General features: G+C 39.9%; 1 protein-coding gene across 1 annotated transcript; it reads right to left on the bottom strand.

Annotated features, from left to right (window-relative positions):
• Positions 1-12,565: 12,565 nt before the first annotated feature.
• Positions 12,566-25,271, bottom strand: si:ch73-22a13.3 (inositol-trisphosphate 3-kinase A). The gene is made up of 8 exons (XM_052149215.1): positions 25,241-25,271; positions 24,065-24,965; positions 21,827-21,911; positions 21,504-21,717; positions 16,521-16,725; positions 16,314-16,415; positions 15,744-15,815; positions 12,566-15,639 (listed from the first exon to the last, which is right to left on the bottom strand). The coding sequence occupies exons 2-8, from the start codon at positions 24,884-24,886 to the stop codon at positions 15,400-15,402; spliced, it is 1,740 nt and encodes a 579-aa protein (XP_052005175.1). The 5' UTR covers positions 24,887-24,965; positions 25,241-25,271; the 3' UTR covers positions 12,566-15,399.
• Positions 25,272-25,749: the final 478 nt, after the last annotated feature.

The following is a 25,749-nucleotide window of genomic DNA, read 5'->3' as shown; positions in this document are numbered from 1 at the left end:
TGCCCGTTGCACACGGTGCCCCAACCCAATTTGGAGGCGTCGGTTGTGACCAGAACGCATCGGGACACCTGCTGCAAGGGTACCCTGCCCGTAGAAAGCAGAGGTCTTTCCAGGGTTTGAGGGTTTGGCGGCAGGCGGTGGTAACTTTCACATTGTGCGTGCCGTGGCGCCATGATCGTCTCTGGACTCGAGTCTGGAGCCAGTGCTGAAGTGGTCTCATATGCATCAACCCCAACTGCGCGGCCACCGCAGAGGATGCCATATGCCCCAGGAGCTGTTGGAATCGTTTTAGAGGGACCACGGTACCTGGCTTGCGGGAAGCGAGGCATTTCAGCACCGACTGAGCACGCTCGTTGGAGAGACGTGCTGTCATTAAGACTGGCTCAGACGTCAGGCTCAGACTGGCCGCAGACCCGAAGGTGGCGTGATGTCATCATCCAATGCCGGGGAGCTCGAGGGACGGACGGTAGGCCGGTAAGCGGACCGCACTAATCCCGAGCTCGGGGGAAGCAGGCAAGCGTGGCGGGAGGTTTCGAGGGGATTTACCTGGCGAAAGCGTCCCGTTATTCTCCCCAGATCGTCTTTCTTCGCCCGCGGGGCCTGCCTCAATACCGTAGGAAGGAGGCGAGGCGCGGGGGGCGGCTTAAATGGCTCTCTCTCACTACAAGAGAAAGCAGAGATCGCAACGCTGCCGCGGTTATGTTCTCACACTGAAAACATAACCCATTGGAGAGAATGCTCATCCTGAGCTCGGACGGAAACAAGCAAGCGTGCCGGGGAGGCGGGGGGTTTCGAGGGGGTTCACCCGGCACTGAAAACATAGACCATTCATAAAAACGCTGCCTGCGTGTGATCGCAACCCAGGAATGCAAGGCAGTTTTTATGACCGTCAGAGGTGGGGAGAAATCAACCACATCCAGAAACTACACAGGGGCGGAAATATCGTCTTTAAAAAGACGCGTCCTGAGAAGGATGTTCAACGCCGCTGTGTTTTGCTCTTTAGAGCGAAATTACTCTTTTAGAATAACTCTTTCGAGTTGTATGCGCTGTCGAAGCGCCCAGGGGCAAGAATGCACAGCCGTGCACGAATGAGAAAGCCGCTGTTATGCGCCATCAAATCCAACAGCATGCAGAGCGTCAGAGGATTAAACAGGAACTTGGTGTGTAACTCGCAGCAGACTGCATGCACAACCATCGGCTCCGAAGAAATTTTCTGAATTAACTCCTGTATTTGCGCCGCCTAAATACCCGTATGTCCAGGGGCGGGACATGCAAATACCGGCTGCCAACTTCTCATTGGCCTTTTTTCATAGATCAGAGGTGAATATCGGCGCTCAAGAGAGAGTGACAGAAGGGGAAACCAAGTTTAAATATTTCTCCCATAATCTCTTGAGAGAAGTTAAAGCTCTGTATCCCAGATACTGAATTAGCAGGGAGTAATACACTGATGTCCCACTTACAGAGTATCTGCTGCTTTAGGGGGGTGTATGCTACTCCCAGAAATAGCACAAAGCAGGTGGTGCAACTGTGAATACCTAAAAGAATTGAGATCTGGGAATCCCAATGTTGAACCATATTTTCAAAGGATCTCAACACTCCACTCTCATATAGATCACAGAACTTATTAACCTACCTCACAATCCACTCTGTCCAGCTGAAAGGGGAATTAATAATACATAACTTTGGGTTCAACCATATGCTCAAAGCAACATTTTAATAAATGTCCAAATGAAAGACTTGACACTTTTGTCCAAACCGCGTGCAAATGCGAGATAACATTGTGTAACTTCTCCAGTTAGTTTGAAAGAAAGTCTTTGCAATGGTAAAATAGGGACAAGAACTTCCTGTTCAATACAAAACCAGGGAGAGACTCTCAGGTGGAAGCAACCAGTGAGCCAAATGTCAGCATAATAAAAAAAAATCTTGGTTATGTCTAGCCCACATTTTTCAATCGGCCTATGCAATTTACTGAAATGTAATCTGGGACGTTTACCATTCCAAAAGAAGCACTTTGCTATGCTATCAAATTGCTTGAAATAAGAGAGGTGATCTATAGAGAGAGATTGTAGTAGGCAGATACATTTTTTAATACAAATCATTTTAATAACATTAACCTTCCCAATCATAGATAAATGCAAATAAGCCCACTTGCCAACATAGCTCGAAAACCTTTTTTTATTAAAAGTGTCAATATTAACTAACCAAATCACACAAATTTGCTGGGAATAATTTTGGTTAGCCAAAATATTTTACAATATTTTAACATCTAGCAGGATCAGGGAAATTGGATGGTAACTCTTACACTCGCTTGGATCTTTGTCCTAATTAAGAATCAGACTGATCTGGGCTTGTGTCATTCTTTAATGATTCCATATGAACTTCTAACGCAAAAGTGGAGACAGTTCTGTAGCATAAGATCTAAAAAATTCAGCAGCAGAGCTGTCTGGCCACAGAGCCTGTAGGCAAGGCCTTTATTACCTCACCAAGCTCATCCAAGGTTATCTCAGAATGAAGATAATTGTTTTGTTCAGTCGTCAGTTTAGGAAGATCTAATGGTTCCACAAAGTTTCTAATATCTTCATCAGTAGACAAAGATGTGAAACTATAGAGATCAATATAGAATTATTTAAAGGCATTATTAATATCAATGGCCGAGGCAAATTTCACCAACAGCAGATTTCACTGAGAGAATGCCTGGTAGAAAAAGACTCTCTCTCTTTTATATATCTTGCCAAAATCAGGCATATTCTATGATCCGGCCCCTAAGAACCGCCTTAAGTGCCTCCCAAGCCACGCCTACAGAGGATACCGAGGTCCAGTTGGTCTCCATATAGACATTGATTTCAGCATTTGTTGGAATTCAGGATTTTGCAAAAGGGATATGTGGAGCGGAGGGGGGCGGGGCCGGGCTAGAATGTCGCAGGCCCGGTCCCCAATCGGCCTGATGGGAGCGCAAGGGATAAAGGTGGCCAGTGATGAAGGTTGGAGAGAGAGAGAATTACGGGCATGTCCTTCGTGTGTGTGTGTGTGTGTGTGTGTGTGTGTGTGTGTGTGTGTGTGTGTGTGTGTGTGTGTGTGTTTATGTTTGTGCTTTTGTTTTGCCCTGCTCAGGGGTGTCAACTTGAGCACGTAAGGGTCTTTTGATGTCTCCGGAGCCTGAGGATTTCTTTGACATATTGTCCTAGAACAGTTATGGAACGGGGTGTATCGAATCTCACCGGTTTATGTCATAAAAAGTATTAAAACAAGCAAAGTGCACAGAGCTCGCAGTTTACATGTCTGACCCTCGCATGACATCACGTGTCTCCGATATTTAACTTTTTGATCAAAATAAATAGGCCAGAGAGGCAGTATGGTTGATATGGTACCCTTGAAATCCCCATGACCCAAGGAATCCATAGACACAAAATGTATGATTTTAGGACATACGGTTCAAACGTTACGTGCAAAAATAGCCATTTTCTTGACCCATAGGTGGCACTGTCACCAAAATGTGCATGTACTCTCAGATCATGGTCCTGATGAAGCATACCAAGTGTGACAGGGCAGAGGGCGGGGCCGGGTCGTGATTCTACACACCCGGCCCCTTATCATGCTAATCAAGCCTCTGAGAGGGATAAAGGCTGACTGCGGATTGTTGTGCGACAGAGAGCGTTTACGGGCAGCTGTCCATCATGTGTGTTTTTGTGTCTTTTGGTTTAAGTTCTTAATTAAATAAAATGTATATTGTCAAGTCAGTTCTCGCCTCCTTTCCCTAACTCCCTTTACACCAAGTTTCAATATGACAAACCATTGGCAAGGTATAGCCCCACTTCCTGTTTTAAGTCAAACTCATTAAATTTGAGTTAACTTCAAAATCAACATTTGGTTAAATCTGTGCGGATCAGTCTGGATGTTAATTTGAGCCTGTTTATTCAAGCCGGGCAAAGTTTGCAAGAACAATAGCAAAAAACTGATCCAAAGCATCCCACTGTAATGGGATGAATTCTAATCTAAGTGGACAATTTGTATCATCAGGAGTGTAATGACATGCAAAAGGAATTTATAAGACAAATGGTTCGAATAGTGAATTTTTGAACTGGTGGTGGCACTATAGAGATTGCTCTACATTTACATTTACATTTATGCATTTGGCAGACGCTTTTATCCAAAGCGACTTACAGTGCCCTTATAACAGGGACAATCCCCCTGGAGCAACCTGGAGTTAAGTGCCTTGCTCAAGGACACAATGGTGGTGGCTGTGGGGATCGAACCAGCAACCTTCTGATTACCAGTGATGTGCTTTAGTCCATTATGCCACCTACCACTCCAGAGGCCGCAAATCTGGTATGGGGCTATTCATGCTCAGAAATTACTCTTCACTTTAAAACAATTTAAACGCAACAAGAAACCAATCTCTCATGTAACACTGAATACATGACCTTATGAATTTAAACTTCTTATTCCGATTTAAGACCTTTTTAAGGACTTAATTTGTGAAAGGGCAATTAAACACTTTTTTTTGTTCACTTTTTTCAGACTTGCAGAAACCCTGGGTGCAAATCAGCTGTTTCTTCTCACATAATTACAAAATTGCAATGCTAATTAATATTTCATGACGATATATTTACTTTAGTACGCATCTGGGTCCTGATCACCCTGTAGGAGTTTGTTTTGCGATAACAACTGGATGACTGTACATTATACCTGTAGTTGCTTTCCTATAAGCCAGGGAGAAGTTATAAGATGTTCTTTACTCTATTTATACAATCAGTTTGGAGTAAACAATGTCCACACATTGATATCCATTTCAAATGCTTTGTTGTCCATTTAATGAAATATTCTATATATATATTCTATATATTCTATATATATATATTCTATATATATATATATATATATATTCTTACAAAGTGCAAAGCATGTTGCTCAATGGTAAGAACCATACAACCCACAGGAAGTTTAAATAACACATTAAATTAACAGGTGACCACACCCACACCACTGGTGCACACTGCTATCTAGTGGTTTGAACAATCATTACATTTGGCTCCTACACCCCCCCATATGTATAAACTTTAAAGGCCCATTTATACTGTGTGAGGAAAATCTTTAAGAGGCAACATAATGATGATACCAGTTTTTTTTAGAACAGATTTTGTGTCGGGAGAATGCCTATGATGCCTTATAGCTCATTCTAAAGCCACCCCAGAGGTGTATGACTTTCTTCTGAAGCAAACAAATGAAGATTTTTACAAGATTTCTAATATCTCAGCTCTGTTGTCCATACAATACAAGTGAATGGTGGTCAGAACTTTGAAGCTCCAAAAACACATACTGTAAAGTAGGGATTTTAGAATGAGCACCAACACTTTCTTTTTTTAGTACTTTCGATGTTTTTACCTCAATATCAGCAATTTAAAATGTATCAGAATTGTGTTAAAATAAATTAATCAATTAAAACTTTAATCAAATTAATGTATAACAATTAATTTTCAACATGAAATTGTATTTTTATCAAATGAAGTGATTTTATACAGAACCTCACAGCACAATCCTAAATACAACATTGGAGTTATTTTTGTCAAAAAAAGCGCTGCATAATAGATCGTCACAGACGTGAGAAATTGCTTAAATATAACAGTTGCTATTGATTTATTATTATTATTATTATTAGTAGTATAACAGTGAATATTACGTAACTATACAGTAGTGATCTATTGCTGTAATGGTTTTTTTTATTATTTAAATTGAGCTTGTATTTTGGCGTAGCATTTATTTTGAAGTGTTTGTGTTGTTAGACCAAGGACCTCTTACATACTGACAGCAGATTTCCAATGCGGAAAAGCCGGTCACAATGTGAATCACAGTAATTATTAAACCGGAAAAATTTACTATTTAAATAAATATGTAGTCTGTACATGACTCGTGCTAAAAAGGGTTTTAGCGTTCTGTCTTCGGTCATTTGCTACAAATGTTTTCCATGTATGATCCAAGGATCTCTAAAGGTATGAGCAGTTTGTGTCTCTATGCCTGCACAACACCAGCTGCACACATTCACAAGCACACACATTTAAAATGCTGCATGTGCAAACTATCTATTCATCTCATTAAATCGCAACTTTTGTTGTTAAATAATCTCACTAGTACATGAGCGCAGTATCTGACCCGATTCTGATTCCAGTATCAGTAGAGGTGCACCCCATTAAGGCATCATAAAAGTAATCCATAAGACTCCAGTGGTAAATCCATGTCTTAAGTGATATGATATGTATAGGTGAGAAACAGATCAATTTCTAAGAGCTCTTTTTAACTATAAACCTCCACTTTCAAATTCTTCTTTTGCTTTTGGTGATTCACATTCTTCGTGCACATCGCCACCTAGTGGGCATGGAGACTTTTGAGTAAAAGGGACATAAATATTATGTATGTTTATATATGTTTTAATATATATATATATATATATATATATATATATATATAATATATATATTATATAAGTTTCTCACAGACACCTACCATATCAGTTCTGAAGACATGGATTTTATCACAGAATTAATATGGATCACTTTTATGCTGCCTTTGTGCTTTTTGGACCTTCAAAGTTTTAGTCGCCATTCACTTGCATTGTATGGACCTACAGAGCTGAAATGTTCTTCTAAAAATATTCATTTGTGTTCAGAAGACGAAAGTCATACACGATCTGGCAGGGCATGAGGGTGAGTAAAGGATGAGAGAATTTACATTTTTGGGTGAACTATCCCTTTAAGGCATCATAGGCGCAATCCTGATGCAAAGGCCTTTTTGCTGCCTCCTAAGATATCTTGTTTTTGCCAAATTAGGTAACATTGTATATATCCTTCCCCAGGTAGGCGATCAGAATGCACTCTGACACACTCGGTCGAAAAATAAACCCAAGATGGCGAGATACATTTTTAATTATAAAAAGACTTAATATTTTCAATACTTTAATAATTTTATAAATACTAATAATTTACCTATAAATACGATCCACCGTGTTGGCCACAATTCAGAGATGACGGCGTAGGTCCAAAGCAGAAGTATAAACCGGCCTTAACGACCAATTCTCCGTCACTTCAAAATAAGAGTCCCTGGTGTGTTTTGGGCTTTTATTCACTTTGGACTCTTGTTGCCTCTGTATCTGTGCCCGTCATAATAAGGAAGGAGTCGGACTAAGATTTTTTATTTTTACATTCTATAAATCCTATAATCTTATAAACCCCTGATATTTCCATAACCCTCGCAACCCTGCTGCGATTACTCCAAATTAACCTAGTAATTTTGGAAAGTAAACAACATTACATGAAAAATAAAATTAAGAATTATTTTTTATTTCAAATAATTTATGTTAGGGCCTGTCAAAATGTTGGTGGGGCAAGTACAAATCTGAACTACTGCAGAAAAGCATGATACTACTATATGTAAAAATGAGTACGTTAACATGGCAGAAAGGACGTCAGCTGAAGAAGTGATGTAGATGTTTTCTGGTTGTCATAGTAGCACATTGAAAATGTCAACTAACTAGCTTCTCAACAGCGAGACACAAACAACAGCAAAACTTTACAACCACTTGCATTTCTTACATCCTTTATGCGTTGGCATTAGTGCAAGTTGGATGTTCATTATCCGTTGTGCTTATGGTAATATCCGAGGGCAGAAGACGAAGCAATTTGCTCCTAACTATACAAGCTCTGCTTTGCTTCACTTGACATAATCCTATACTCTGTGTAAAGCGTAATAACGTTTAAACTTAGGAAAGATGTTGTGAATAAATACACAATTGAGAAAATACATGGTTTGTCTATATTTTCCTAGCAATCGCTGGTATTTTTATTGGTTTATTGTCTGTATATTTGAACAGTTATGCATCTGTACCTGTCATTTGTTTCAGGCTACATATTCAATACAAATAATGCTTTCTGCCTCTATGAATGGAAACCACATGGGATCAGTAAAATAGGCAGTAAAATAGGTTATAACCATAAAAGAGGCTATTATTACCATTCATTGATAATCGAAAGATATATGTAGTAGATAGTGTGTAATTTGTAATGTTTACATCCTGCATTCATGGCGCTAATGCTAGTCGACTAACCTTGGCCATATGCATCTGTTACCCTATTTTATTGTATTTTATGATGGAATTTGCGAAAATAATCCATGCAAGATCATGAAAAAATGTCTTGTTTATTAAAGAAAGAAATTTGATACTACAGCAAAGATGGGTGTTGGGTGATGCACATTTAAATGTATAATATGGGTTACACAGATAAGAGGATTAGTCACTGTGAAGAATACAGACAAAAGAATTCAAATTAAAGCCACATTAATGTGTCAGGTGAATGGCTTACAGACTGCTGATCTGTCTAAAAAATGAATATTTATTGAGATAAATCAGCCTCTGAAGGGCACTTTGAAAGGGGAACATTCATGATAGTCATGCTGTAACGTCGCTTCAAACTGAATTTCCAATAAAAATGAGTTAAAATGTGAGTTCCGAATAAACTTTATTTTTGAGCCCCACACCTTTCAGCCCTCCAAAGCTCACAATGGATGGTAAAGTCTTTGAAAGGGAAGAGGGCATAGGCATGATCACTTGTGAATTAAACACACCCTGTGCTGTTGTTGCTCTTCTCTGCATTCTGTTGCCTTTGGCTTTTGAGTTAAATACACATTGTGCAACACCTCTGTTTTTTGGAGCAAGGAGCATAACGGCAAGGCCTATTAATACGCATTATCCAATTGCAATATCTAAGTCTGTTCGTTCGATTTCAAAAAACGTGCTAGACATCAGATGGACTAATGCGTTTACATAACATTTTAAAAATACAAATTAATTGCTACTACTTGTGCATGTAAACACACTCAGTGTATTGGAAAGTCATTATGGTTGAATTTGAAAAGACAAAAAAAAAGTTAAATATCTTTTGTGTTTTGCAAAAATGCTAAAAATTATAAACTTATTACATCATCAGAATTCCATTGACTTATTATCAGCTCTGCCCTCTAGTGGACAAAATAACTGACTGAATTCTGATGACTTCTGCAGTGCTGAAGTACTTATCATAGTTTTGTCCATGTGGTATCTGTGTAACAAAGAGAAAATGAACCAGAGTAGGAAAACAAAGTCACATTAACCCCAAAAAATTTAACAATATCTTCAAGATCACTTTTTCCTTGTGTATAATTCATGTTCATGTTAGAGAAAACCAAGGAAGGGTTGTTAGCAAGTTTACTACTTACAATTGTATGAGAAACAGTAATAGTGATACTAACAGTGCTTCTCTGTTCTTACATTAAGTTTGAACCATTATTTCCCTCCTCTACCTGCATCGACAGCTCTGAAAGCTCTCCGGCTGTGCTTTCCATACGGAAAGCTGCAGGAAAAGCACATTATGCAGTAAGCTAAAATGTGGTGGGAATTACATGCAAATTTTATAGATACAATCACACCTTGTTAGTCCAGTCAAATCATTGGCAAGAACAAAAAACACACACTTACAAACTCTGTTGGGACTTCCAACACAGATCATCTACGAACATATCACCACTGGCATCCTGAAACCTGCTGCGGGGTCCTGGGCCAAACCATCATGGAGGTCCACTGGAGCAAACTGGATCTCGGTATTGACAACCTTTGATGGATCCCCGACCTTTACGCTTACAAAACTGTGGGTTGCCCATGAAGCTGTCATACTCTTCAAACAAAAAAACAAAACAAAAAACACGGAGCATTCACATGCTTACAATTAGTCACTGTGCCACTGAGGGCTGTACATCTGACAGATAAAGATGCTCATCAGTTCATTTTTCAATAAACGCACACAGCAGTCTACAACAAAATAACATTTCAATAAATCAAATAAAATATAGACACAAAAAGCAATTATTGGGGTCCAAGCAGTTTGGAAAAGTAAAGAAAATTGCCAAATTTGAAACAGAACTGTCAGCGGCAAAGTAATTTAATTTCAAAGTACACTAGTTACTTTGTAGGTACAATGTTTGCAGACTCAAGGGAGTCTTTGCATGAAAATCCCAGGAGATCAGAAGTGACAGAAATACTCAACCCAGCCCGTCTGGCACCAACAATCATCCATGTGATTATCTAATCAGCCAATCATGTTGTAGCAGTGCAGTGCATAAAATCATGCAGGTGCAGTGCATAAAATCATGCAGATGCAGGTCAGGAGCATCAGTTAATGTTCATATCAATCATCAGAAAGAAAAATTTGATCTTGGTGATCTTGACCATGGCATGCTTGTTGGTACCAGAGCTGGTTTGAGTGTTTCTGTAACTGCTGATCTCTTGGGATTTTCACGCACAACAGAGTTTACTCCGATTGGTGCCAAAAATATACAGCGAGCGGCAGTTCTGTGGATGGAAATGCCTTGTCGATGATAGAGGTCAACGGAGAATGGTCAGACTGGTTTGAACTGACAAAGTCTACAGTAACTCAGATAACCACTCTGTAGAATTGTGGTGAGAAGAATATCATCATCGGAGATGTAGGTTGCCAATGTTCATGTTCAAGCCTGTCAATCATCCTTAATTAATATCAGGCAGTGTGCTAGTTGAGTAGAGTCTCTGTTCATAAACCCACGCCACATTGCTTCAAGAAAACCTAAATTACGATAGATTTGTTACCTTAAAAATAGGAGGAAACCCGTGTGGTGACAGACAGTTTGGGGTACCATTCCCTGTACCAACTCATCGTGCACCGACTTAATTGATCTGTGATGTGTGTGCGACCGCGTGCCACTCACCTATGCAAGTGCAGTGGGAAACTGCAGATTTGATTACTTCATCTAAATTATGCTTATACTTATGGAAGCCCAGGAGTGCCACTTACAAAAGAATGAAGGAATACATTATCAATCTATTAGAAAAAAAAATTCAGCATGAGCTTGCAGCATGGCGAATGAGGAGCTAGTGCCGTAAAAAGTCTCAACATTAGTTGTGTGGCAGTGCTTTGGCTATGCACAGTCAGACATTTCTCAGAGAAAAGGTATCTGTAATCCAGTGGCGGCTGCTGGTCTTTCAAAGAGGGGAAGCTCATTTTCGGCCTACATTATAAACTTATTTACCCTATTTTTTGCACTAAATCAATCTTAGGTGTTGATCTGCCCTGCTGTTTAATTCTAATTTTTTCCTCGTAAGGAAGACTTTCAAATGGCTTCGCCAAAATCAGGTCGACAATATTAGCACCGTCTGCCATCGTACGCAGTTTCACCCGCACTGACGCTAGCCTAGCCTACTGTATGAATGAATGAACGAACGAACGAACGCTCTAAAACAAAATATATTAAACTTGGTAAAACTGAAACAAGGAATGTGGTGTATAATTGTCTGAAATGTATTATGCAAATTGACTAGCAATTTCAGCCAAACAAATATAAAGAAATAGGTTGCAGCACTTTGTCTTTCGACTACACTTAAGAAATCCATGATGGGACTGAGCTGAAATAGCTTCAGTGACTTCTTATAGTACAGATTCGCTGTCAATCAAAAGGAGATGCAGTCTTTCGACAGATCCTCCAATCATCACGCGGAAGCCCGGAGTCCGGGCCAGCCCACTTCTCATTCACCCCCAGAGACGCTGAGCGTCCGTGGGCGGGACATAATCGCAGCACTGAAAAAACTGTTCAGAGCAGCCCCTTTGAAGTCAATGGACGCTTGGCTTCAACAGGGAAATGCACTGACGCTACGGGAATGTATGAGAAGTAAATCGAGTCAGCCGACCTGCTATATGTAATGTAGCTGATTCTGAACGAACTCGTCTTCGAGATGAACGTGTTCTAACGCATTTTTAGTCAATAAATTGTTTACACAATAGTACATATTTGACCATTATTTTTTTTGACATTATAGGGAAAGCTGAGCTTCCCTTGCAGTCTTAAAGAAATCCCCACTGCTGTAATCTTTGTCGGGAAACTGTCGGCTCATCCAGAGGTAATATGACTATTTTGTTCACCAACTGAAAAGGACGGTGAACAACCCCACGAATCTGTATCTCACGAGGTCCAGAAACATTAACGGTTATCACTGACCGACACATTAGAGCAGTGGAAATCTCAGGCCATTTAATGACCATTTTGACAACTGATTCAGTTTTAAATTGTACAAATAGATAAATCCATAGGCTTGTTCCAGTCTGGATATTCTCTATAGTACATCTCAAAATTCAAATTGTGGATTGTGATTATGTGTTATAAGACCGTGATATGGTTTTTTTGGGAAGATCGCCCACCCCTACTTAAAATGAATGAGTTGGCTTATGAGACATGTTGTAAATAAATAGACAATTACAAAACTATAGTTTGTCTATAATTTCCATGCACTCTCTTGTATTCTGTTCCATGAATGGAATCCACATGAGATCAGTAAAAGTAGTTGGGAACTTAAATAGGAGGATTAGACAAATATTGCAAGTTTTTGGATCATATCAAAAATTTAATAAACAAATATTTAAAGTAAAACAACAACAGCAACAACACAAAAGCAAACAATGCACTTATATACATTTCACAAGATCATCTGCCCCAGCCATAGCAACACAAATAATTTAGTGTCTTATTAATACTGTTAAGTGCTTCACCTTAATGGTCTGGACAATAGAAAGTTTTTCCAATCCTGATCTTGTAGGATCCCCAATCTATCCAACACCTGATTCAACGCATCAGTTTATTATGCTGTAGAAATGATTCAACTTCCCACTTCAGTAGTCTTAATTACGAGTGCGTCACATTTCAAGTGCTTTGTTGTCAAAGAGAAAAGGAATCATTGAGGATGCCAGGTTCATTTTTACACATTTTATTTTGACACCATAATACAGGTATATATTAGTTAGCTAGGTCAAAATTGTATGTATTTTCATCAAATACATGCTATATTCTCTGTGTAAAAATATGAATGGTATGCATCACAATGGTAACGTTATATGTAAATGTATGATACCAAAATGGCATAACAAGTTAGCTGCATTTAGAAAAAATAATAATACCTAACATTCACTACAGAAACGGTACTCTCCCCCGCCACACTAGACACACTAGCTCCATTCACTTCCATTCATATGCATCTGAATGCGGCACAGCAAAAACTAAGAACTTTTGTATTCTGCATACCAAAGTTCAAGTTCAGTGAACTCTGATATTCAAATATGGCTGTTCGCTATCCATTTCTGCATATCGCACAGCGCCGAATTGTGGTCCGTACTACATAACGCGGCAGCTCATATTAGCTTATCGCGGCCGACCTACCAGACCCCTCGGTTCTCCCGATGGCCAGTCCTCTCCTGATTGGCCTCAAAGTGCATTGGCCCACCGGGAAAATGCCCAGTATGCCAGATTACAAGTCCAGCCCTGATGGCTACATATGGCTCTCCTTTAAACAGGACATGTCATGAGGAATCAAATTTTCCTTGGTATTTTGACATATAAAAGTTCTTTCTACTATAAACATATACTGTAAATTTCAGAACACAAAATGTAATCCTAAGGCAATAAAAGCATTTATTGAAACCAAGCTGCAAAAAGGCCTTTTTCTGTACTTCTGCGACTTCCAAACATCATTTGGGGGCTCTTTAATTCATGACTACCTCTACAACTCAAAAACATCAATGCCTACTTTTACATCAATGCACCCTTGGCCCCGCCCACTTGATGCTTCAGTTTGTAAACTGATAGAGAGGGACAAACAAGGCCTACTGTGTCCTAATTATTCCTGAACACCAAATGGGACCCATCTGGACTATTTTTGTATTTTAACATGCATGAACAGATGTCTTTGACCTCTTGATACATATCTCGGGGTGCTTTTATAAGATGTGGTGTCAAGTTACAACTCTGAAGAGGAGAATCCATTCTCTGTCATTCAGCTGCTGCCTCTTGCTGTCTTTCGCCCATCTGCGCTAGATAGCAGATGGGCATCTAGCTGATACAATTGTTGGTGTATGAAATCATGCGCTGGATGGATGTCTTTAACCACTTAGATGCATCTCCGACGATGTGCATTTCAGTGCTGGATGATAATGGATACTGGATGTGTGTGCAGCAAGTTTACACTATGCTTTGGACTATGTATGTGTTATGTGAATGTGTCTTCAGTGTATTTCAGCATCGATTGCATGTTTTTTTCAGCTCATATCAATGTGGATTGCTTGTGAAATGGTCATAAATCTATTTAAGCTGTGCAAAGGAACTGAAAAGGAATTAAAGGATGGAATTTGCAAAGGAATTGAAGGATGGGGCAGTTAAAAACATTTGGACCCAATGCAAAACAGTAAGTATACAAATCCAGTCATGAATATTTCACGTCATGGTTGATTGATAGTTTATGGTGCTACACTGGGCGTTTCGACACAGACTTTCTAAACCGTTTATTTGTTGTTGGAAGTAGTAGCGTTAGAGCGTGCAGAGCAAAATTAGACTTGCCACAACAGATGTTTCCATGGTACACACTACACAGCATCTTTGATTCTATTACTTTTGACAGGATGCAACGCAACCCTCGAGTCCGTTGTAAACAGGGTGCGAGTGTTAACAGCTGTGGTTAAAAAGAACCATTTCATATATTCAGATTCAATATGTTGGATGTGCGTATAACCCCAGAAATTTTGTTTTATGATGTTGTGGAGCTTGTTCATTCTATTCTGGGGCTGCACAATATAAGCCAATTAGAACAGTGGGCATTTACGTTGAAGTTTTAAGGAGGTGTTTATGCCAAAAGCAAGCGTTTCAGACAGAGGGCCAGAGATAAGGTAGAAAATTATCATATATTAATAAATTATGACTGTTTTAATAAAAAAAAATATTACTAACATTATCAGTGGACCTCAGGAAAGACAGAATTTATATCTTGTCTTTGTTTTAAAAAGTGAATCCTTTTTATATTTCTGTGAAAACAAGACTTAATATCTTAAACCCATTCTGCTTCTCAAGTTTTTTTTTTCTTTTTTTTTTCTGAGAATGTTTGTATGTTTAGAAAATAAGACAAACTGCAGTGAAAAAACATACATTTCGGGTTATTTCTCACCAAAAGCTATCATATGCCTTTAAAAGACTAGAATGTGATGCACAAGTCTTATGGACTATTTTCATGATACTTTGGGTGCGTTTTAAAGCTTTTAAGTCTTATCTATTTATTTAAATCCTTTAAATTCCTTCCTGTGTGTTCCACAGACAAAACTGAGTCATTCACAGTCGTGAACTGTTCCATTAAGCGATAACTCTAGGACCAGAATTGAGGATCCAGTCATCCAACCTTTTCAGGTATCTAAAGATTGTTTATTTTAACATACTTGTAAGGCATTTTTTTAAACAGGCTGTTTCTATAGAGTCTATAGCTGGATCTGATGTGAACTCATCGATTTCATGTTATTTATTACAGTCTCTGTGAGCTCAGTCTGAAAGTGGTTGCTCTTGACTTTGCTCCCCTGCTTTTCTGATAGCTTCCCCCAGCAGAGAGATTAGGGAGGTCAACCCAATGAGGTACCCATCCTCCCTGTTTCCCTCCACCCATGGAACATCATGCCTCAGATGGACATCCTCTGGGGTCGGGATAGTTTTCCCAAAATCTATCATCCATATGTTTGCTTTGCTGCTGGAGTCATGCACAAAAAGCAGAGAGCTTCCTATGATCTATGAGAGATTGAGAGGACATTTAGAGGTAAAGCTGAATCCAGGAGTCCCATAAAATGCACACTGGCCTGAGAATAATGTTGCAAAATAATAATGAAACTGACCTCGTGCTTGCTGAAAAATGTTGACTGCTTTAGCGTTTCATTCAGAGCCTGTAATCTGGATATGTAGGCCTTCTGGAATACACAGAGTAACAAACAAAGAATATGTTGATACAGAATGCAGTGGAATTCAAAAGTCCACTTGGGATAATGCTTTTTGCATTTTTGTAATTAAATACAGTGTGGTGATGGGGGCGTGGTCGTGTGTCTATCTGCGGGAGAGGGAGGCTCGTCACCTGGGTTGTAATTATCTCTAACACCTGTCTCTTTTTATGCAGAGGGAGACTTAAATGCTGCACCAGCTCACCAGTTGGAAGAGAGAGTGCCCTGAGAGCATGGATTCGATGCTTGCTGAGTGGATTTGTTATCTGAGTGAATGTTTAAAACATTTATTTTGTTATCTGATACGTGAATAGAAACCCCAGAAACTAAGGCAAAAAAATAAAAGTCTCAGTGCTTCATTGCATCCTGAGAATTGCAAGAGAAATGAGCTTGTTACATACAGTTTGAGGAAAAACATTGAGAATGTTCCATTCACATTATTAACCCAAGTACGAAATGGTGTGCACTCACAAGAATGTGAACCTGACTCCTGGTGAAGGATAACAGTGTTTCTGTCACTTGGGCATCTGTTTGCGTCTTGTAGAAGTTCCGTAATACTTTCCTATTCCCCATCTGTGAAAGAGAACATTGTACATGGGTCTATATGTTACTTTTTGTTACTTTCAGAAATAGTTGAAATTGGCTGGCAAGTTGGTCAAAGCAGCTACAACAACTAACCACTATGCCCTCGATGCGGAAGCCCAGTGTAGAGGTAGTACTGCTGTCATCCCTCCACTGCAGGTAACGCAGCTTTGTCACGCCTCTCTGAGCGTGTTCTTTCACAGTGGGAGCTGCTGGATCAGCTTTCAACATCTTCTGATACATATCAGTCCGCACGCTGGCATTATTCCTGGCTTTTATGATCTCCTCCTCTTGGTAAGTCCTGTAAGTAATGTCCCAGAACAGGCTTGTGATATACAATCACTCAGCACTTTATTATAGAAACACCTGTTCATCTACTTATTCATGCAATTATCTAATCACTGGATCTTACGGCAGCATTGCAATGCATAAAGTTACTCTGATACAGGTCAGGAGCTTCAGTTAATGTTCACATCAACCATCAGAATATGGAAAATCCGAGGTTCGGACGCGTGACCTGCGAGCTCTGCTCACTTTGCTAGTTTTTAATACTTTTTGTGTCATAAACCAGTGAGATTCGATACACCTTGTTCCATAACTGTTCTATGAAGACAATATGTCAAAGAATTCAAAATCCTTGGGCTCTGGAGACATTAAAAGACACTTACGTGCTCAAACTGATACCCGAGACAGGGCCGCAGACCAGAGACTCGGTTTGGACGGTGCGACGGGAGAGATTCAGTGTCAACTGTCGAGCATGTCAATAATGCTGGCAAAGGTCATTGCAGATTTAGAGGATCTTGCTGTAATACGTCGATCGATCACTCCCATGAAGATTAAATTCTGGTTACAAGAATGGGGACTTCAAGAAACGGATCGATTATCTGGAGTCATTGGAAAGGGAATTAGCTGCCAACCCGCTAGCGACCAAGATAGATTTGGAACGTGTTTGGGAAAATTTGGAAGACATTGAAAATCTAAATCGGCAAAAAAAAAACATCCGAATTGTTGGAATTCCTGAGAATGAAGAATGCCGAGATATGGTTAAATTCCTAGACGAGCTCTTCCAGAGTCTGCTCAACATAACAGGCCATAAGCTGGAAATTGAGCAAGCTCACAAAATTCCGGCTCGGAGATCCGCTGAGGGAGACAGGCCCTGATCAATTCTGGACAAATTTCTGAGATCATCTGATAAAGATCTTGTGTTACACAAGGAGTAAAGGAACGCTTTCTTGGAAGAACCACAACATTTTCTTGTTTCCAGACTTTGTGAATTCGACAAGAGAGAAACGTGATCGATTCAAGGAATGCAAGAAACTCTTACATCAACAGATGGTCACCTTTGCACTGATGTTCCCGGCCAAATTAAGAATTAATACTAAGGATGGTCGCAAATTATTTACATGCCCTCGGCAGGCATTATCCTTCATAAAGTCAATGGAATGAGTAAGCTAATGTGTGATTCTCATGTTGCAAACATTGTCCTTCATGAATTCAATGCAATGAGTAAGTCATTGTGTGATGCAGCCTAGTGGACCTGACTGACTGAACATTCACTTGACTGTCTGAGGAAACTGGGCACCTGTTTTATTTATTTTTGTGCTGGTTCTGCCTAATGGCTGGAGTTTGTTTTGTGGAATAACACTCCTTAGGGACAGTATGTGGATGAATCTGCATGTTCTTTGTGCTTATGCCTCCTATTGGCTGGAGTTTGTTTTGTGGAGTATTTTATGCAGGACATTGAAAGGATTAGGTCATCTGCTGCACTTATGAACAGCCGGCTCACTGAATGTTTATTTGACTGTGTGTGTGTGTGCTGGTTCCGCTAGAGGCTGGAGGCTGGAGTTTGTTTGTGTAGTAACACACCTTCGGGACAGTTATGCAGATGAATACAAATTTTTTGGTGTTTTACTGCCTATTGGCTGGAGTTTGTTTTTAGATTTTCTTCTGTTATGTAATTTTGTCTCACAAAATGTGTATAGAAACACCGGACTTGAGCAATCCAATGGAAAGTTGTCATGGGGCACTGGTAGGCATATATGGATCTTTCTGTTTGTTTGGTTCAGGGGATGTTCTGGGTTTGACTGTGGCACTAATGTTGGAATGTGGTCTTTATATTCATATTTTTGACACACAATAAAATTTTTCTAATATGTCAAAATGTCAGATGTTAGTATGAGTGGATTGTCTCTCTCCATGTGGAATGTGAATGGGTTGGGGCACCCCATAAAAAGAAGAAAGGTTATTTATTTTCTTAAATGAAAGAAATATGATATAGTGTTTTGCATCTTTCCGCGCAGGATTTTGCCCCATTCCTGGATTCCTGAGGGCGATGAGCCGGCCCCCAGTCTCTACGAGGGGGAGCACGACTCGCCACGCTTTTTTTTTTGAGCCTCCCTTCTAGAAGGACCGGGGCAGTGAGGAAGGAATATCCCGAAGGCTTCCTCGTGACTCTTTGCCTCCTGGAACCTGGTGATAACTACATTCATAGCTTCACCAAATAAGCCAGAAGGTGAAACTGGGGCATCGAGAAGGAAAACTTTGTCCTTGTCTCTGATGCCCAACAGGTTGAGACATAAGTGTCTCTCCATGCTGACTAAAGCAGACATAGACCGGCCAATGGCGTGAGCCATCTGCTTGGTCACTCGGAGATACAGATCCATGGCTTGACGAAGCTCAGAGAAAGCCTCTTTCTGGGTGCCCGCACTCAGGTCCTTCAACAGATCAGCCTGGTATGCCTGTAACATTGCCATAGTGAAGAGGGCAGCACCAGCCTGACCTGCTGCCTGATAAGCCTTCCCCACAATTGTGGAGGTGGTCATGCATGGCTTTGTGGGGAGAGTGGGTCTCTTTAGTGATGATGCCGAGCCAGGCGAGAGATAACCCGCAAGTGTCTCTTCTACCAGCGGCATCACTGAATACCCCCGTGCCTCAGCACCCACGATAGTCGAATATGTCGACGTTGAGGGCACGAAGACATGGGAAGTATAAGGTTTCGAGAGAGCTCGTCATGGAGGTCATCAACGAAAGGAAGGGACTGATATAGCGTTCCCTTCCCTTCCTTTTTGTTTTTTGGCCACCAGACAGAAATCTGTCTTCTAGTTTGGGGGGGTCTCTTGTACGTGTGGCCAGTCTAACTGTAGCCTGGCCACAGCACGAGTAACCATCTTGAGTAATTCCTCAGCCACTTTATTATTGTGCGTAGAATGTTCAGAGGTTCAGCGTCCCCCTTGTGAACCGAAGAGGCGCCGAAACGCGCTTCAGGCTTACGAGAAGGATCAGCTGGATCTGGGGAGAGAGCGAGCGATAGATAGGATTTTGACTAAACAGATCGCAATGCTCGCACAACACACACAGAATGATCTGAAGACCAAAGATCTGACGATGCACTTGTGACGCATCTATTTATAGCCCTGCTACAGGTGCATCCAGTGATGTCAGAGGCTATAAATTCTGGTCAATTTCATTGACGTGTTGCACACATATTCACAGCTGGTCACACCTAAAGTTGTATCATCAAAGTGTAGCTTTTTGACAGGGAACATGATTTATTTAATTGGTGCCGAAACCCAGGAAGGAGGAAGGATGCACTGTCATGGAGTCCTCACCATTGCTATCCGCCAGGAGGCAAAGGAGCCAGCTGCCTTCCGCCTGGAGGTTCAAAGAATCTCAAATATACACAACTACCCATTCCGCCAATGTAAAACTGTGCCATATGCAAGATTACGCAAAGGCCTTATGCAAGATTCTAAAAAGCATAAATAAAGCATGAATAAAAGCAGATGTAATTGGAATTTGAAGTCACTTGTGTAAAAATGCTCAAGTATTTTGCAGAGATGCAACAAAGCACACTTACATTTTTTTTCCTTAAAGGGATAGTTCCCCCAAAAATGAAAATTCTCTCATCATTCACTCACCCTCATGCCATCACAGATGTGCATTACTTTTTTCTTCTGGTAAACACAAATGTTTTAGAAAATATATCAGCTCGGTAGGTCCATACAATTCAAGTGAATGGGTACAAAAATGTTAAAGCTCTAAAATGCGTATAAAGGCAGCATAAAAGTAATCTTTTAACCCTTTCCCCGCCAAACACGGAATTTTCCGGGTTTCCGTGTTTTAGGTGTTATACGGTAAGGAAGACCCCTGCACATGTTTTGAAAGAGTACGCAACTCTTTGATCAAAGAAACAGACTGCGATCGTCTCAAACATGAAGAAGTGGAGTATTGAGAAGCTCAAAATATCAGACATAAACATGCCTTTTTCTCAGCTTTTTGTCTGAAATGTTGTTTTTTTGACAAAACCTACCTCTGTTCAAGTCGCAATAAAAAAAGAACAAATGAAGATAAAATAAAATCTTTTTTTTTTTTGCCTAAAAGCAGAGGCTCAGATCTTTATTGTGATATATAGCATCTTCATATATTCATGGAAGAAAATATTCTGCGGCCCATTAAAATTTAGTGAAAATCGTCAAAAACCCTGGCGGTGGCTGGCAACTTTTTTTTAAAAACGCTGGCGGGGAAAGAGTTAAACACCAGTGGTCAAAATCTATATTTTCAGAAGCAATATGATAAATGTGGGTGAGAAACAGATCAATATTTAAGTCTGTTTTTACCATAAATTATCCTCCCTGCCCAGTAGGTGCTGATATGCACAAATAATGCAAATCGCCGAAAACAAAAGTAGAAGAAAGTGAATGTGGAGATTTATAATTAAAAAGGACTTAAATATTGATCTCTTTTTCAACCACACTGATCATATCGGTTCTGAAGATATAGATTTAACCACTGGAGTCTTATAGACTACTTTTATTCTGCCTTTGTGCTTTTTGGAGTTTATAATTTTGTTCACTCTCATAGCATGGACCAACAGAGCTTGCTCACTGGCAATGAATCCTGTCTCACAAGCCTCTAGCAGGGAACTGACTGTTTCACTATTTCATACAATTTGCCAGGAGCACTCAAGCAAATATTTTCTCACACACTGAGGATCTCAATTAAACACTGGTTTTCAGAAATATTATTCGGCAAAATGGAAAACAAATCAATATTATTGTGCAGCTATTAGGCTCTTCCTACCGGACACCCATTTTGCAGTCCATGATAACAGGATGTTTGAGGCCGCTCAGCAGGTCTTCTAGACGGATGTATTGCTCTCCGTCCTGACTGATGTGCCCAAAATAATGAGGCACAAACTGACAGAGATTGTCAGACATGAGGGCCTGCAGACAGTAGTCTTCCACATCACAAAACCTCTTGAGCACCTCCCCACCCTTGCTCAGCTTGACATTACCTGGAGAGACCACAAAACAGTTGAATGAATGAGCATTGCAAACACAAATGAAACAAAGTAAAAATAATGTGCACTGATGAATCATACAGTTTGTATGCGAGCTACATACCTTGGTGACCAGCCAGTTGGATCCATGATCTCGGTGTGCACTTTGACCACTGCATTATGGTCAGAAATGTTCTCCAAGATTGACACTACGAAAGAAAATAGCATTTCAATCCTCATGAGGGTTCACACTTATACACTATTCAAGTTAAAACTCTTTAAGTTCCAAAAACATAATATTTGTCCTTTTCACTTCAATTATATTTAATTTGCAGATAACAAGTTGAGTTTGTTTTGGAAATATTGCAAATTTGACAGTAACATGTTACTCTATCCTTGTCTCAGTCTGGACTATGCAAATAACTTATTCAAATACTCTATCTTATGGTGGCGTTTCATGCAAATTGTCTAACACATTTCACTGCACCGAAAAAATGAAGACAAGTACATACCATTTGGGGTTTCTCAGATTTAAGAAACCCAAAACTGTAAACCCCACACTTGTGTAACCCTTGGAAAACATCCAGAAACCCCCTAAAATGTGCCTCAAATATCCAGTTGTGTACTCAAGGAACTTGAATATACAATATATTTCAAGTGCCTCAAAACCCTTACCCTATGATGCAGTTACTGGAAGAAACATTCACAATCTTTACAGTTCTTGCAGGAAGGTATTGGTTCCATTTTGAAAGTTCTGAAATGTACTATTTTAAAATTGTACCTACACTGTAAAAATGTTATGATATTCAAGGCTCCATTTTTGGTTCCTCAGTTGAACCCCAATGGAGACCCTCCAGACACCTCTTCAGTTCTCTGATACCCCTTTTCCACTGACATGGTTCCAAGACTGGCTTCTGGGCCGGTGCAAATTCACAACCGTTTCCACCGCAGAAAAGCCAGTGCCATGGTGGAAAAACTGGTTCAGCCCCAGCCCCAGCCCCAAAAGTTTGCTGGTGTTTTAGCAGGAACCGACAAAGTCAGAGGGTGGAGGAAATAATGTTTCATTACCAGGTAAAGTTTTCCAAACAACAAAAGTTTGGCTAGCTACCATTTGAAAATTTTGCAGAAAATTTTATACTCAGTCCGTCAGTTATGGATAAAGTTACGGATTTATAATCACTGACTAAGTGTACATGGACAACAGAAATTGGCTTATTTCGAGATAGCGGTGTATTGCTAGAAAGTAGCATTCCTGTTTACATGCAATGTATTGGCGGCGTTCTCTTTACTCCTGTATACTGTACAAGCGGCTCGGTCAGTAGGTATCTTTCTCCACAGCAACATACATTCCCTGTGATGCTTGTTTAAATAACAAACATGGTATCTGAGGAAGACTTCACTATTTTATTCCCTGTTGCTTTGCTTTATTTCCAGATATACCAGACTTGTTGCGGCGTTTGTTTCCTTAGCCTTCTAAAGCAACCTGTAGCGGAATTTAACTTCAAGGTAAGGGATAGTCGATATTTTACATTGGTGTGTATAAATGAGTATAGTTTATATTGTGTGTGCTTTTCCCACTGTACTCCCAGAAATGTTGAAATGTTGTTGAGCTTCATCCTATGATGTTGTGCACTCCTCAAAAATGACCACATTAAGCCACGTGCTTCAGGAGAAACCTGGAAGTGTTAAACTACTTTCTCTTAATCCCTTAAATGGCATAAGGCAATCAATGTACTTCTTTACATTAGGTTTCAGAATGCTACTTACTGCAAAAATCTTGGAATAAACCATGTGCTTGTATACGTTGTCACTACTAGCATAATTTAGATGGCAAATGTTTCTAAAGTAGAGAGACATTTCTTTGTTTAACAGTCAAAGTGATGGAAAGCATTTTAATTATCCATAAATGTTTTTAAAACACGTTAAATGAAGGTGAACTTTCATTTACAACAGCCTCTGATGTTTTCCATGAAGTAGCGTTTTCCATTTTGCGTGGGTAAGTGTGATCGGCTCTCTAAGAACTCTAAGGACTGTCAATAGATCCTTCAGCAATCTTATCATGAAGGAAATGCTCTAAAATATATATATGCTCTTGAAATATATTTAGAAGTTCCTTGACTACATAAACAAGATATTTGAGACTCCTTTAAAGGGTGTTTGGAGGATTTCCAGAGGGTTCTTCTGGTGTGGCAGCTGGGGAACCCCAAATGGTGCCTCAGGTAACTTTTAATTTGTACAGTCTGGAGGTTCAGCAAAGGGTTCCACGGGCATGACAATCTGATGAACCCAAAGTAGTATAATATTTTTTTTCATTTTTAGAGTGATAACAGCAAGTTTAACTGGTCCTGAACGATCCACTTACCCTCCTCATTGTCTTCCTCCGGGCAGCAGTATTATCCTCCCCCTCACTAAAGACATCATCACTCTCTGCTGAGGAGTTGAAGGAGGATGAGGATGAAGCCGAGGAATGTAGGAGAACCCGAGAGAGGAAAGGATGACGAACACAGTCTTTCATTTCCCTATTGTCTATCTGGTCCTCTTTCTCAATACTTCTGTCCATAGAATTCTCTCCATCCGTTGATGCCCCCAATGTTTGTGCATCTCTTTGTTTTGAAACCCAACTTATCCTCCTTTGCCTTTGGTTCTCACTCAACTCTCTCTCGTTCCCCTCATCGATACTCTCCAGACTTCCGCACAGTCTCTCCTGCATTCCTTCCTTTATTCTCTCCTTGAGTTCAAACTTCCCCTTCCATAAGCTTTTTCTAGTTGCTGAATTAAGCTCCATCCTGAAACCCTCTTTGACATAAGGTTTTCCTGCCATCACTCTCTCTTTCACTCTCTTTTCCTCCATATCCTTGTCCATGGTCATTTCTTCAGCAGGCATTGGTAGGGGATCCACACAAACATGTTCGAGAGGTTCTGGTATCATATTATCTGTTTCCTCAAGTGTCTGCATTTCTATTGGATCTTCTAACTTGGACGATAGGACTGCGTGAGCAGAGGCCAGCTTAGGTCTGACTCTGAATCCCATGTTCTTCTTCTTATTATTTAGTTTGATCGAAGATGAAGTGAAATAAAAAATGTTTTCTTCCACGGCATCGTTCACGCATTCTACATCACCTTCGTTGCTCTCTTTTACTGACAACATGCTCATTCTTACTGGAGGTAAATCCAAGTCTTTCATGAAGCTGCTTGAATGGAAATTATCATCATAAGCGCATGAAAATCCAGTTTCATTATTTTGAGCATTGAAAAAAGAGAATCTGAGGGAATGAGCGAAATGATATTGATATCAATGAATTGATAAAACAATACATTGCAAACAGACAGACAGATAGATATATAGAGAAGTTAGTTAATTAGTTCCTGGACACATTTTAAGCATTGGTCTAAAAACTGTCGTCAGTGGTTATGTAATATAGGAATGACATTGTAGTCCACAAATATGCTATATATGTGCCCTGGAAATAGCTCACATATGCTAAGGTGCAGAGAAAAAAAGAACTAACTCGCACATACCAGAATTGCCTGTCATTACCTATCACTCCAGTTTGTTACGCTGAACACTCCAGCAGTTCAATGCCAAAGACTCAACACCAGTTCAATGTCTTGCTGTCAATGTTCACCACCAATGATTTGCATAGTGTGACAAGAAGTTTCCACAAAATGATTCGACAATGAGCTCTTCCGTGGTTGGGCTGAGAATTCAGCAGAAACTGCCTCTTACAACCAGATGCATTTACATTTATTCATTTGGTAGACGTTTTTACATTAAAGGGGAAATATTTGATCAGAACTCCTTTTCCCTGGGAATTGAACCCATGAGGCATGACTATGGTGTTGCTTTCAGTTGAACTAAAGAGATGCTATCACTTACTTTATGGTGGATGTAGTATCAAGTTACTTATTTAACTGTACATATTACCACAAGCAAGGAAAGAATTATAATGATGCAATAAAATTATAATTATTAAAAAAAAACACTAAAGAAGTATAGAAATCTCTTTTTCTTCTTCTTTTTAGTTTTAAGGAAATGTGAGTGCTGCT

The sequence above is a fragment of the Xyrauchen texanus genome, chromosome 19, assembly GCF_025860055.1.
Source record: "Xyrauchen texanus isolate HMW12.3.18 chromosome 19, RBS_HiC_50CHRs, whole genome shotgun sequence".
Lineage (NCBI taxonomy): Eukaryota > Metazoa > Chordata > Actinopteri > Cypriniformes > Catostomidae > Xyrauchen > Xyrauchen texanus.
This window is presented reverse-complemented; position numbering and strand designations above follow the sequence as displayed.

Bases quoted from the DNA above. Each gene is read 5' to 3' on its own strand.
- si:ch73-22a13.3 (XM_052149215.1), bottom strand. From the start codon at position 24,886: ATGAAAGACTTGGATTTACCTCCAGTAAGAATGAGCATGTTGTCAGTA. The intron at 21,912-24,064 runs GTAAGTGGATCG...TTTCTTTCGTAG, and splicing joins GGAGGAAGACAATGAGGAGG to TGTCAATCTTGGAGAACATT. The intron at 21,718-21,826 runs GTATGTAGCTCG...TGGTCTCTCCAG, and splicing joins CCAACTGGCTGGTCACCAAG to GTAATGTCAAGCTGAGCAAG.